This window comes from Vespa velutina, chromosome 2 (assembly GCF_912470025.1).
Source record: "Vespa velutina chromosome 2, iVesVel2.1, whole genome shotgun sequence".
Lineage (NCBI taxonomy): Eukaryota > Metazoa > Arthropoda > Insecta > Hymenoptera > Vespidae > Vespa > Vespa velutina.
The window spans coordinates 19,378,712-19,394,348 of record NC_062189.1 but is presented as its reverse complement, the minus strand read 5'-3'; the positions used below and the strand labels follow the sequence as shown (position 1 = coordinate 19,394,348).

General features: G+C 38.3%; 1 protein-coding gene across 6 annotated transcripts in view; it reads left to right on the top strand.

Annotated features, from left to right (window-relative positions):
• LOC124946820 (protein rhomboid) overlaps nt 1-15,637 on the top strand; it is a 236,201-nt gene that overhangs the window by 203,133 nt on the left and 17,431 nt on the right. For all 6 annotated transcript variants that reach the window (XM_047488126.1, XM_047488127.1, XM_047488125.1 and 3 more), the window contains 2 exons: nt 6,793-6,935; nt 14,714-14,826. In XM_047488126.1, coding sequence (XP_047344082.1) covers nt 6,793-6,935; nt 14,714-14,826 — 256 coding nt within the window. The remainder of the gene's footprint in view (nt 1-6,792; nt 6,936-14,713; nt 14,827-15,637) is intronic.

Here is a 15,637-nt window from a genome sequence, read left to right as displayed (position 1 = left end):
CCTCCTCCTCTCCCTTTTTTTTTCTTTTTTTTGCTTTAGTTGCCGTCACGTCGCGATGGGACTTTTCCCTCCACGCGATTTTTATCCACGTTGTGGTAAGCATTGTAACGCTATTTTGGCCCATTCGTTCATTTTCAAAGTACCTTCAACCGCACGAACCGTCTAATTAATTAATCTTCCTTTTAATCTCGCTTGGCCCATTATTTCGTCTCTTTCTTTTCTCTTTCGATGATCCTGCCTTTCTCTCTTTCTCTCTCTCTCTCATCCTCTCGTTTTGTTTCATTCGTTTCTAAAGAGCTTTAATAAATTAGTTCCATCCTCTGCCCCTTTCCACTATCTCTCTCTCTCTCTCTCTCTCTCTCTCCCCCTTTATTCGCTCGTACTTGCTTCCTCTTTCATTTCATTTGTGGCTTACAAATCCACGCAAAGATTCTCGCGACACCGTCGAGAAAACGGACTACTATCTCATAGCGTGATAGCGATCGCGAATGCAATGAATGATCTATATTTTCTTTTACTCCTCCCCCTCTCTCTTCGTGAACAGCTTTTACTATAATTTCTAATATGATTAAAAGTTCACAAAAGAAATAGACGAACGAGATTAATAATAATAGTAATAATAATAGTAATAATAATAGTAATAATAATAATAATAATAATAATAACAATAATAATAATAATAATAATAATAATAGTAGAAATGATGATGATGGTGATGATAATGCAAACGTTCGTTGGAAAAAATTGGTTAATGCGATAACAAACGTAGTTCCATCTAAAGTCGGTAATGTTGCAAAATTGTCTGGGTGTAAGAGGTTTTGAAATAAGGGAAAAAAAGAGAGGAAAAAATGTGAGTAGAAATAATATTTTTTATGTCGAAAATGACCTGTTCTTTATTATTTCTTTTTATCTTCCTTTCTCTCTCTCTCTCTCTCTCTCATCTTTTATTCTTTTTTCTCAGACGTAATGGAACAAGAAGAGAAAAGTAGATAATAAAAAAAGGAAGTAGTATAAAAGAAAAAGGAAAAAATATAGAACGAAGAGAGAGAGAGAGAGAGAGAGAGAAAATAAAATCGCGATTTCTAAAGCATTAGAGATACACTGCTTATAATTTGCATTTTCACGTGTACGCGTAGCATGGAACAAGAAGATCTATATATATATATATATATATATATATATATATATATATATATATATATATATATCTTTCTTTTCCATTCTTTCTCTAGTTCTTGGATATAATGCAAGGAAACGAAAAATAAATGAAGTATGAGGAAAACAAATTTGTTTTTAACAGTCTCTTGGTAAGGAGAGGGCGCATTGAAAGGACACGCCACCAGAATTTCTCCATCATGCTTTCCGCGCGTGAAAGCCACCAACAATAAGTAAATGCTGTAGAAAGATGCGGTCCGAATGCGTCGAGGTGTTAAGCCGCCGGATAAAAGAAATCCCATCGCGGTTTCTTGACAAAGCAAACGCGTTCTAAGAACAAAGAGTAAAGAAAATAACACCTTCGTGTATGATGTGTCGTTCCGTTTGTGTTTGTTTGTATGCGAATACGCGCAGAGAGTTAGTAACACACAACATTTTACGATTTTAGTTTTTCACTTTTACCAAGCTTTATATTAGAATTCTTTGAGTTTATACCGGCTTTCAAAAATTCTATAGAAGAGTGACGGATTTCAAGTAAAAAGAAATAGGTATAAAAAATAAAAGTTAGACATTTTCTCCTTCTATTAAATTACGATCAGTTTTTTTATTCCTTTTTCGAAAATGTCTGTATTTCCTTTCTCATTTCTGCTATGCTTCTGCATTTGATTCGTTGTAAAGTCTGAGTTGAAAGCGTACATATATTGTACCATGGACTATCCACACGTTTACGTTAAGATAGATAATCGTTATGCCATGAAATTATATCGAATTATTATGCTCGACGAACTGAATATGTAGATATACCTATGTATATATGATGGTATACGAAGAGAAATTGTAACGTGGCGTTCTAACACAACGCACACGTGTTCGATACTTATTAAAGTACCTCTCTTGTTCTCTCTCTCTCTCTCTCTCTCTCTCCCTCTCTCTCTTTCACTCTCTCGTGCTCTTCAAACTGATTCAAGGCACAATTATAATCGTTATTTAATCGTTCTAATGCGCGAAATCGCGCGACATAATATCGTCCCGTTGTCGCGTTCTAGCCTGCACCCTCCCACATTATGGAGAAGTTTTCGAGGTCCCGAATCACGACGGAGAGGTAGTCGTTCGGGTCGTGCTCGAAATTCAGAAATACTTGCCTGTTTTGTTTCGGAGTAGTGCGCAAGCAGCAATGTCTTTACTCGAAAGTTTCAAATTCTCTGTAGCGTTAGAACATCGTCGTCGTCGTCGTCGTCGTCGTCTCTTTCTCTTTCTCGTTCTCTTTCTCTCGTCGAAAACGGGTGCGCACTCTTCGAGGAAAGAGAAAGGGAAGGAGATGAACGCAGACTCAGATTCGGGTTAATTACTCTAGGCGGACGAATCGTGACTCGGAACATGTGTTTCGAGATAGGAGAATGTGCAAGAGCACCCGCGACGACCGTAATCCCTGCATTCTATGCGCTGCGCAGCTATACATGCGCGATCGTTCGCACGCACGCATACTCTTCTTACGGGGAAAGAAGAGGACGCGGAGCTACGATGGAATTCTCAAATTCAGATACGACCAATTCTATTCTCCGTGAATCAACTACGAGTCGTACCTTTTCTCGTCCTCGAAAATTCCTCGACAAAAAGATTACTTGGAAATTAACGATCCACTGGAATTCGCTTACCTTTTAATAAGTCTAGAGAGAGAGAGAGGTGGGAGGGGGCGGGGAGAGGGGAGAGGAAGAAAATGAAAACTCTATCGACCGAAACTTGTGTTGGGATTAATCGAATCGTTAAAATTAATCCGCATGCAAGCTTTAACGATCTACACCGGGTATCGGAATATGTAATATGTTATTCGGTTAAAACGAATTCGTTAATTATTTCCATCGGAAAAGTTTTTCTAAATGCAAACGTGCTTTTCACGTAGGTAAGTCATTTATGTTTTCCGCTCGACGGTCAACGAGACTTCGTTCCTCTCTTAAACTCGAAAAAGTTTTCAATGACATACGTAATTCGTTGAAATTATGAAGTGTCGATAGAAGTCCTCTGTTGAATAGACGTTTATTGCATGCTGGAATGAGGAAATTAGGGAAGCCAAGCCAAGAGGAAAACGAAGTAATTAGTCAAAGTACACGAGTACTAATAGTAGCAACGTAAGATGCTAAAATTCATTCATCATTCCCGTTAAGAAAAAGACCAAATGAAACACTTTATGCCAGTAGAAATTAACTCGTCATTGTGAAATCATTTTTTCTTACGAAATTACCCTGTCGAGAAAACTGATTTTGACAATTTTTAATTATTCACTGGAGCATTAACGTGGAAATAATACTGAAAGAAACTGAAATATCGAGCGAACGCGCGGGTATAAATATATACCATTAATATCTACGAATAAAGTGCATACCTTCCGTCCTACATACATTCTATTTAGAAATTCAGAAAAGATGCCTGGTCGTTCCGAAGGAAACTGTATGGGAAGAGAAGTTGATGCGAAAGAAATGAAGCAATTAGCCAAAGTACCAGTAAATGAAGCTTAATAAGGGTGCGCTCGTCCTCTCATGGTTAAAATACACTTACCACTACGCGACTGGCAACTAAAAAAGAAAGACGAAGGTAGAAAAATAAATATAACAAGAGTGAGAGAGGGAGGGAGAGTTTTGCGAAAGGAAAAATGTAAATTTTTTAAAAACCTTGACGGACATTTTCAATTTTTTTTTTTTTTTTTTTTTTTTTCTTTTTTGGGGAAAAAATTGAATCGTTTGCTACGACAGACTTGCATACTGAAATATTATGCATTAATAATCTTTAAAAATCGAATAAATGTCCATTTATTTCGATAAATATTTATGCATAAACGTATACATTCGTGCATATATGAAATAAATGGATTGAAATAACAAAAAAAAAAAAAAAAACAAAAAAAAAAAGAAGAAAGGAAAAGGAAAAAACAAAGGAAAGAAGAAAAGCATAAATTGTCTTTGAGGGTTCTATATAATCCAGAGAATCGTACATCGAACTAACTTAGGTACGTCAAAGGGAATGGTTGACCTCGTTATTTCGAGCTCTGCAAAATACAACAGATCCTTTTTCTTTTACGTTTAGAAGCAACGTAGAAAAGAAAAAAGTAACTCGGTGATGGCCAAGGATGTTTATTACGTCATAATGATCCCGATTGTTAAGCGAACGTAATGTGCCAGTGTCGTACGAGATTTCTCCAACCTCTTTTCCCTACCTCTCTCTTGTACACGCTCATTTTTCCCTCGATCTCTCTCTCTCTCTCTCCCTCTCCCTCTTCCTCTCCCTCTTTTCTTAGTCGAGCCCAAATGGCCGATATAAATCAACGCTCGCAATATCGTCGCGTCGTAGACATTGCCTTCTGCTAAGAATAGTAGCGAAGCATGGATAGGCGTATTGTTTTTCCACGTGATAAAATATATCCACGTGGATGGCACGGTTTAAATGCCTCATCCTCCTCTTCCATCGGCATACTCCATCATAGGTACAACACTAAATTTGATGGTCTCTTTAATGTCGCCGCCATGATTTCGCTAGATTTAACGCGAATTATATCGTCGACTGTTTCTTTTCCTTTCTATTTTTTTCTTTTTTATCTTTTTATCCTTTCTCTTTTCTCTCTCTTTTTTTTTTTTTTTTTTTTTTTTTATTTTTTTTTTAATCCTTTTCAATTATTTCACTTATCGCCAATATACCCTTTCGTTAATCTCACACGCTATTATTTTTCGGAATCGAAGCGGATTGTTGCTGTTATACGATCGAAACACATACGACACTACATTCATAGAGAAATGAATTATTTGCAGCTTACTGCTGATTCCAAAGATAATATTGGAAAAAAGAAAAAGCATAGGCAAGCATATCACGAACATGCATTTACCTCTGCGTTTATATCAAAGGGATAAATAATTTCCTGCGCTCAAATGCGATAAAGGTAGAAAAATTCGCGAGATATCGTTACGGGACAGGTTTCGTGTCGCTGGATGGATAACAAGAAGAAGAAAAAGAAGAAAAAAGAAGGTAACGCTTCGAATCGAGCGAAGGCACGTAACTCCTCGAGAATGGAAACATCTTCTATCGAAGGAAGAAAAAGATGGCGATAAAAGAGGGAAGAGGGGAAAAGAGTTGAAAGAAACGGAAAAAGAAGGAAAGGGTGGAAGACACAGAGGAATGCAAATGGTCGTGCACGCTTCCTCGCTTGCTCGCTCGATATGCAAAAGAAGAAATATTTGTGCCGTACCGAGAGAGGGAAAGAGAGAGAGAGAGAGCTCTGTTCGAGAGCCGAGGGTTCTTCTCTACTTCGTGCAATGGAAGACTAGTAAGAGTAGAAGAAGGAAGAAGAGGAAGGTGAATAAGGAAATAAGGCTGCTCGTCGTCGATCGTTCGAATTTCTCGTGAAAAAGAAGGAGACGCAATCCAGAGAGCGAGGATATGCATAGCTATGTCGCTTGCGCGCGCTCGTGAGCGAATAGGAACGTGCGTCGTTTTATTTTCACGGAAGACGTACTCGCGAATGTCAATTAACAGTCCTCAGTCCCTTTCCTCTTTTTTCTTCTTTTTTTTTTTTTAATCCCCCCTCTTCTTTTTTCTTCCTTTCTTTTTTTTCTTTTTTTTTTTTTTTCTTTTTTTCTTTTCTTTTTTTTTTTTTAGATTACAAAGGACGCCCGAATGAAATTTCGTTCGGCTCACGTTTCATTGGCGATCCGCGTCACGTTCCCTCGGTAAACGCACCGCGCTTAATCGTGCGTTCCACCGGCACGTTTTTCCGCCGAGCGGAATGTCCTAATTAACATGGCAATTTCGTTCGTCGCTGCACATTGGATTTCCATGGGAAGGAAAGGTGAAGTGGAGTGGAGAGGAGAGGAGAGGAGAGAACAAGTTCGACGCTCTATCGTCGACGAATTCTTCTTTCGAAAGGCGAGAGAGAGAGAGAGAGAGAGAGAGAGAGAGAGAGAGAGGGAGGAGCTGACGAGTATCAGACAATGATTTCAAAGAAAAGAAAAAAGAGAGCGCGGAGCATAATGAATAATTTCCTTTCGATTTCGCAGAAAAAATTCACGTGCAGTTACGTAATTTTTATTCACTCCTTTCGCGACCATATGCATAATCACAATAAAAGTTACTCTTTCCGTCTAGTACAAAAAGATAATTCGTTTATCATAATAAAAGCAGAAATGACGCGGCATATGCATATTTATAAAAGTGAACGGATGAATTCGTGTGCCGAACGGAAGCGTACCAGTTTTCACGGGAGAAACGCGTGTCCACGCACAAGAACGAAGGACGACATTTATAACTCGTACATATATAATCCTATGAATGGTGAGTTGGGAGTGATTGGGAGGAGGGAGAGCGAGCTGGAGTTACGACACGAGTTTTATTACGATATATTATATATGTATTATATTATCGCTGAAAAATATTTATTCTCGAATCGGTACTCGATACTTTTGTATAAGACACTCTGAAAATGAGGAGGCGTCGAACCATGAAATTGTAAAATTTGGAATCGCGCATATCGATGTTTGAGTTAAAATCAAATTTTACAGGCGTTTAAAATGAAGGGAAAGCTTTTGAAAAGTTTCCAAAGCCTCATCGAAATCATCCAATGCATTCTCCTTTTTATTTTTTTCTCTCTATTTTCAGTTGGGCTTCTTCACTTATTACACCGTGGCAAAGGGCGAGGTGAATCCCTCGGGTCCAGTACCGATCGACAGTGTCTTCATCTACAGGCCGGACAAACGCCTCGAGCTTTGGAGGTTCGCCTTCTATATGTTCCTTCATGCTGGGTAAGTCTTTTAAAACCTTTCTCGAATCGACCCTACATCTTCCTCTTTCTCCCCCAAAAGTACTATAACGTAACGAGAAGCGTACTCGACCGTTCGCAAAAAGCTTTAAGCGAGAGAAAGAGAGGGAGAGGGAGAGGGAGAGAGAGAGAGAGATAGAGATAGTTTAAAATAGAGGATGGCATTACAAGAGCGACGCTCAACGAGAGATAGTCGTTCATGAAAACGCTTTAAAGGGCCCTCCTGGAGATCGGGTAATTTATTTAACATCGATACGATTCCCTGATACTCGAGACTGGCTTGTGCTTGCTTGCTCGTAAAAGTTTCACATCGAAAATATTTCGTTCGAAATTCATTCCTACTCCGGTTCTCCTCCTTCACTGTATCAACTTCGATAAATAAAAGAAAAATATTTTTCGATATATCGTTAATTATTGTCGCTTTGTTTCCTCGCAATTTCATTTTGTTCATTCAACGGTAATCGGACATTAATCAGAGAAACGCGATACTCGTGTCGTTTTCAAACCTTTCTCCATTTTCCCTCCTGTGCTTCGCGAAGCTGGCGTTGCAGAATCGATTGAATTTTCCCCGAACAAGGGGAATGACATTACATAAGTGTACCGGCACGCTCACCTTCTCTGACAATAGAAAATGGCCGGTCTCTTCCATTTTCCCTATTTTTTTCTCTCTCTCTCTCTCTCTCTTTCTTTCTCTCTCTTGCTCTGTTCGGGGTGTGTGCGTGTGTGTGTGTGTGTGTGTGTGCGCGCACTGTGGTTCCTATTTTCTCGCGAAGCGTTTTCCTTCTTTCGCTCGCATTTCGCCTCTCCTCGCACGACTTGCCATGCTACGTCGGTGGTTTTTACTCTTTTGTATCTCTCTCTCTCTCTCTCTCTCTCTCTCTCTCTCTCTCTCATTTTCTCGCGTTCTCTTGCATACTCGCGCGAAGAGCGCGAGACCGGTACAAAAGTTTTCAGCACGAAGCTCTCTAAATTATTCATGGAAACGCCAGATAAGGCGACCGTTTTCCCTACGTGCGTATGGAAGTAGCGATAAGAGTGACCCAGCATTTTCCACGCCGCGCGAGCACCTTTCCGCTTTTCTCTCTTTAGCCCTTTCATGACTTCCTTCTCTTTCTCCATACCAGTCCCTCCTGATATAAAATCATTATGTAACCCTTTGGTATTCTATGTCAAGTCAAACTCGACGTTTCATTTGAAACGTGTCACGATCAACTCCGACGTATATCTTTTCTTTGGAATATAACGAAAGATATATCGATTGACGACATTCTATACCCAATGGAAAATAAAAGATATGCTATATTGATATCGATAACAAATGAATAATTAATCAATAGAAAATGTTTGTAATGAAGCATTGAAAATAAAATACGGAACAAAAAGGAATTAATTATCTGTGAATGCGCGAGCGTGCGTGTGTATGCTAATTAATAAGGATGAAACGAATTCTAAAACGTCGTAACATATCGGCGAACGAAATGACCAGTGCTTCTCAGTAACAAAGGGAGAAGAACGAAGTAGGTAGTAGGCAATGGCTGTGAGAAAGGCGGAAGTAAAGGAAAAATCGAGACAATCGCGGTAATTGCAGGAAGCCAACGTGGCACATAGAATCCAGATCGGACAATGGTATCGCCGAGTTCACGCTACGAGAGCAACGTCGAAAAAGGACGCCTTCCATTTTCTCTTTTTTCCTCTCATTTTCTCTCTTTGCAATTTCTATGTCCCTCTTCGTCCTCTATTGATCCAAGATCTCGAAAAGAACGCTTTGTAATTCTACGATGGAATATCGGCTCGTATGAATTTCGGGCGGTACAAAATTGATCTCTCTCTCTCTCTCTCTCTCTTGTTTTTTTCTTTTTCCTTTTTTTTTTTTTTTTTTTATCGTGAAAAAATCGTCTTTCGTATTATATTAATTCAGCGATAGCGATCGTTCTTTACTTTGATCAAGAAGTTGTATTTAATTAACGTGTTAATTTTCTGATAACGTGGCATAACGTTGCCATTAATGGAACTTAACGTCGACATGTTTAAATTTTCCATACTAGCTACCGATAACTCATTTCCCTTTAATCATCATATCATGAGTTTTTAATTAGATGCATATTAGTATCAGCCGAATTTCCGATACAACCTTCTACAAAGAAAGGATCTGGAAGGTGCGATGGCGGTAAGAGAAGACAGGAGATTAGAGTAAAGAGATACGTTTTACAGATATTTTGAAAGCGCGCTTTGGTAATGTTGAAAAGTTTGTCCAAAGTCCTCCACCTCTAGGCGCTTGACTTTAATGTTTGTCGTAAATTTCGCGGAAGGTATTCCTCTTTCTCTTCTCCTTTCTGTTTGGGGATCACGCGCACATATCCACGTACGAAAACCAAAGGTTAGTACAACGAGATCCTTCTTCCCTACTCCGACGGCTCGATTAGACGCTTTTCTAAAGTTTGTTTATAATATAGCGCTAGGAAATCTATTCTAAAGATAGGTGATATGAGAGAGAGAGAGAGAGAGAGAAATTGATAAGAAGTTTATTGCTAGTTATTCGTCTCTCATTTTTTCTCCTCATCCTGATACAAGTCTTGAACATTATGCATGCACGACAAGGGCTGCTCACCACCGTCGTCGTCGTTGTCTTTCTCCTCCTCCTCCTCCTCGTCCTTCTCCTCCTCCTCCTCCTCGTCCTTCTCCTCCTCCCTCGTCGCCATTATACGAAAGTCTCTAATGTCGCATAAATGGAGCCAGGAGCTTGCCTTTAATATCGTCTAGTCCACGTTTACCGCGTATATATAAGCGAGTCTCTCTCGACCACCGGTAGCAACGAGGACGAAAATGACGTAGCGAGTCTCGCGCATCGGACGAAAACTTTCTTCGTCTACTACTAAGACCGAGCGTACAAATTATAGCGAGGGTGAGTAAGAGCGTAGAGCTCGTGAAAGTAGCAGTTCGAGAGTGGAACGCGCGTTACTCGTTGAAGGTAGTAGGGCTCTCTCCTTCTCGAGCTTGCCACCGTCGAGAACCAAAGGAGAAAAGCTTGGATTTAGTCAGCATGCTTTGCAATTAGCCGTCAGGTTGTGGCGAACTTACCGAGCTTCTATCGGTTACGATGCGGTTTCAAGAATTAATGCCTTTCACTGGAGCTTTCCGCGAGTACTATGTCTTATTCGATCTTTTTTCCTTTAATACTTATTAGATACTTTTCCTCAAGACTTTCTCCAACTTGTTTAACTTTTTCATATTACAATGGGAAACTATCCTTCTTTCTCCCCGTATCGGACAACTATTTCAACAAAATTTAAGATATATCGTTATTTTTATTATTTCTTCGATGTAAAAAAAAAAGAAAAAAAGAAGCATGTCGAAAAATAGATCGCGAAGAATTCTCTTGAAGCTAATTTAATGATACGATAATTAATCTCGTATATGCGCTAGAAAAAAAATTGATGAAAAAATGACAGCCAATTCGCATTTTTCGATTTCAAATCCGTAACGTATACGCCGAAAATACTTCGATATTGAAAACTCGAGCGTTGTTCGACGAATGGCAAAGTTTCGATACCTTAATTAATTATCGGCGTGAGATTAAATTCGCCTAGACCACTTGATTCCTCGGACCGATACAAATTTCCGACAAAGCTTTGTTTATCTCCGATATTCGGTCCGATCGGATTTTTAAAAGTTTCTCTCTCTCTCTCTCTCTCTCTCTCTCCAATTCAGTTACGTAATATCTCCGATTTCGATTGTATCACGAGAAACGTATGGCCGATAAACTCGAGAGAAGTAACATAATTCTTACAATCCACTTCTCCTCGAATATCTTCATTTTCTAATTACTTTAAACGTCAGGATTAGGTTGATTTCAATGTCGAGGGTAACTCGAGAAAATTCACGAGGGCATCGAAAACAAACGCGTTCGAGTCACGCGAAGATTCTCGATCGACTACGTCGATTACATTTTAATTGGACGTTAATTAATAGCCGGACCGGTTGTTCTCGAACGCGAGTTATTTTGAATTCTCTGAATTCAAAATCGATCGACATTATCGATATGAAAATAAATGTTGATTTTTTTTCCATCGGTTGCATTACTATTCCCTTACTATTTTGCATTCTCATTTACTTTATTCATATACTATATAATGTACAGAGGCACTATACATATACATTTATATCATATGGGGATGGCCGAAGAAGGGGAGGAATCGGTAACACCGGTTCACAGACCCTTCTTTTGCCACGCTCCATTTCGACGATTGCGTACTTACTACAAATCGATGCCGATATATCTTGGACGTCTTCGAATTGGTAAAATTATTTCATGGAAAGTAGGCAGCCCTTCCTATATCTCCGGGCACCCATCTTTCTGTTTCCTTCTTTTCTTTCTTTCTCCCCCGCCCCCCGCCCCGCCCCTCCACCCACCCTCCTTAATCCACTCCATTTTCTCATAGTCCCATATTTACATTAATTGTTGATAAATCGTGCTCCAAGCTAGAGTTTTATTATGATCCGACGCGTAATTACGCATGAATTAACAATTAAATTTTAGCACGAGCCAAGTGAAATAAATGATAATACCTCGTTTGGCCGATAGATATATTATGTATGTATATGTACCATTGGTACGCGAGTATTCCTAAGCAAAAGAGAAAGAGAGAGAGAGAGAGAGGAAGAGAGACGTGTGTTCATATATTATGTAACATCGTATTTGAGTATATAATACTTATGTATTATCTACCATCTATAAAGAAAGTCAGAGTATTAATACCAACTATAATTTGCGGTAAACTTTCGTAAATGAAACTAACGAAAGCTGCTTCTCTCGTCGCAATATGGATATATATTAGAAATATAGAGACACTTTTTCCAATTGATTGTGCAAAAAGTGATAAAAAATAAAAGATATCGGATATTTTTCACAGCTAAACGATTTGTTCCTTTAAAAGTAAAATTAACTAGTGCGTAATCTATGAGGATCGTATGGACGCGCTCATTGAATGCGTTCGAGCGGACTTTGAGTTTCATATGATTACCGATTTATTTGTGCGATAATGGATGGACGGTGTATGCGACCATTTTCACGGTTAGCATGCGACGCTCGAGCGATTTAACGTTGCCTTTTTTTCCGCGCGCGCGCGCGCGCGCGCGCGCGTGCTCCATTTCAACGATTGCGTACTTTCATCGAATCGATTTGGAATTTGTAGAGTCCTCCATACTTTCCTCTTTTTTTTATCGTTTCTTTTAATAAAATATAACGAACTAAATTTTTCCGATTTCTCTAGGGAATTTTGTTTGGAAATCTAGATTATCCTGATATCAATCGAACGTATGAATTCCTTCGTTAATGATAAAATTATAATTGTTCGATTTATTCTCAAAGTATATTTTATTCTATATGGAATAATATTGTTGAAAGTATTTGGCTTCTGCTACAATGAAAAATCTCGCAAGAAAGAAGAAAAGTTCGATTCAATTGGGAAACGACGAGAGACCTTAAGAGTGATTGCTTTCTCGTTGACCGCATTTTACAAATAGCAGCGACACTACACTTTAAACTCATAGCCAATGCAAATTGCCTATTTCCTAGGGCCTCGTTCCAACAAACGGACTTTGAGAGAAACAGAGAGAGAGAGAGAGAGAGAGAGAGAGAGAGAGAGAGAAAGAGAAAAAGATCTGTATTTGCAGCTGGATCCTACGAATAAACTTTATTTTATTTTCCAACCGTAAAAGATAAAAAAAAAAAAAAAAAAAAAAAAAATGAAAGAAAGGTTGAGAAACTTCTAACAAGTTGCACATCGAAAGTCAACCATGCGATTGAATTTAGAAAGAAGGAGGTACGAGTAGCCGTCGTACTAGTGATTACTGAAAGTAATTACACGTTTGAATTAGTTGAAGCAAAAGTATATGAACGAAAGAATTTTCTTTTTAACTTTGCAAATTGTCTTGATACTAACTTCTTTTATACTTTCACATATTATATTGTATTTATTACTACATAAAATCCTCCTCTCTTGTATTTATTAATATATAAAATTATGAATACAAAATAATTTTAAAGTAGTGAAATTCGTAGGAAATTCGAATAATATACAGAATAAATCGCTTAATACAGTTACAAATGAACGACTAATATTTAATATCGATTAATGTAGGTAATACGTATGTGAATTATTTAGAATTTCGTTCTATCAAAATTTACTAGCTGGAAATAATCGAAATTTATTCTCGTCGAATCGTATTCATTTCTGACGAATTTCATTCGAGTATTCGATAGTAAGACTAGAATATGCATAGTGTAGTAGATCTTTGTGATTTTCCACGCTCCCGAGTGTACGACATGCCGGATAAGTAGTTAAGATCTCTTCTACATATCCAAGTTACTCTCTCTCTTTCTCTCTCGTTCTCTTGGGAAAGAAACTTTCTCTAGCTCACTCGCGAGATAAGATGCATAATTGCTCGGATTTTCCTCTCACGCGTTTCCAAGCCACTATCCTCTTTTCGTTCTCTCGCCCGATAGACACGGTTCGTCGACTGAATCTCGGACTAACAGCATCGCCCTTTCGACTTTTCCCTATTCGTCTGCTTCTCGACTACATTCCCTATTCATTTTATACTTCTCTCTTTTATCATTGCAATCATTTCAAATGTATCTACCTAAGATATGCCAAGTCGAATTTAGTTTTATAAAATGATTTAACGCTATAAATGTCCCTCAAAAAGAAAATACGTCTATCCGGACATGATTTAATTGATTCCATAAATCAATGCTTCTATAATCGGTCCAAGCAGATTGTTTCACTAATATTCTGAAATAAAATCAATCGATCGTGAGTGCTTTTTTCTCCTCTGTTTTTCATTTCTCTTTTTTCTTTTTTTTTTTTTTTTCTTTTTTTTTTTTTCATTTCTATTTTACTCCACCTTTCATATTTTATAAAATTGTACATATATATACATACATATATATGCATCGTCAGCCACAGATATAAATTATATTATACGTTAGAGAGTTATTCTTTTCTCCATTTCTATATTTAATCCTTAAAGTATCGTCATTTTTCAGGGTGAAATGTTCGTGTATTCTTATTTAAATGAGCCATCCTTTATAGACACACGAATATATACATATGTATGTTCTAACGATATCAAACGAGGATGATGAGCAAGGGTATCTTGTCGACTATCGCTAAGAAATTGAAGATCTCCGCTTTCGGAGTGCGAAAAAAGTATATTACATCTCGTTTATCGCGTTGTCTCGTTCCGCAAAAGCGTCGCCTTTTAATTCTTTCATCCACCTTAATCCTTCTTCCGTGTCAAGCGGTAACTCTTTTAATCTTCCCTGGGGCTAATGTACGACCCCTTGACATCTTTTTGCTAAATGTTCCTAGCTCTGTTTTCATTTTTCTCGTCTAACATAGAGAAAAATACCGCAAAGTCGGCCACTTTACCCATCCACCATCTTTTCTCTCTCTCTCTCTCTCTCTCTCTCTGTCTCTCTATCTCATCTTTTCCGGTACTTATTTTTCAGTTTCCTCATTTCCGTCTCGTAATCTTACTATATGTACCCTGTTCTACTCCTTTTTTCTTCCTATCTCAGTCTCTTTCTTCTATTTCTTTGAAAGCGTTCAAAAAGGCATGCTGTGACATTATTAAAATCATATTTGACATTGTTATTTTTGGCCCATCTCCTTCTTTCCCTTATGAAGTAAAAATAATAGACTAAAAAATAAGACAAATAAGAGGAAAACATTTCTCTGACGCGTTGAAATTTTTTAGGTGGCTTCACCTGTTGTTTAATCTGGGAGTGCAAGTGGTCGTGGGACTTCCACTCGAGATGGTTCACGGAAGTTTGAGGATCGCCGCAGTTTATATGGCTGGAGTCCTGGCTGGTAAGTTAATAATTATGATTATATATCGCGACAATAATTATATTCCCTATTAACTTAATATGATATCTCTCCCTCTCCCTCTCTCTCTCTCTCTCTCTCTCTCTCTCTCTCTCTGTCCAATTTTTTATCAACTTTTTTCTCTCACCTTCTCTCTTTATTTATCTACATATCTATATATCTATCTCTCTCTTTATTCCGATAACGAAAGAACGCGTATTCATGCCGCGGCATATTAATTTCAAAATAACACAGCGTTAATTAGAAGGCCTTGTAATTGGAGAATAACATTTGTTTCAAGCGTGAGTATAGTGTGTTGATTTAAGTTTGCATTATTTGTAATTATATTAATTATGGAATAGCATCGCGTGCGTTTCCCGAAAGAACAGTTCTCTCTCTCTCTCTCTCTCTCTCTCTCTCTCTCTCTCTCTTTTTCTTTTACATACATATAGATGTACATTTAGGTAAACGCACTATTGTGTTCTCTGCGACACGACCGTTTCATACTCTCTATTTTGTGCCCGACCCTGTTTCGGGATTTTCAGCAGAGATGGTACACATCTCTTTCTCCTCTTCTTCCTTTCATCTCCACTTCTTCCTTTTCCTATCCTGTCTCTCTTTCTCTCTCTCTCTCTCTCTCTCTGTCTCTCTCTCTGTCTCTCTCTCTCTCTCTCTCTCTCTCTCTGTCTCTCTCTCTCTCTCTCTCTCTCTCTCTCTCTCTCTCTCTCTCTCTCTCTCTCTCTCTCTCTCTCTCTCTCTCTCTCTCTCTCTACAGGAAGAGACAGTAACGTGGTCCTGCTCTCTCGTCGTCTAT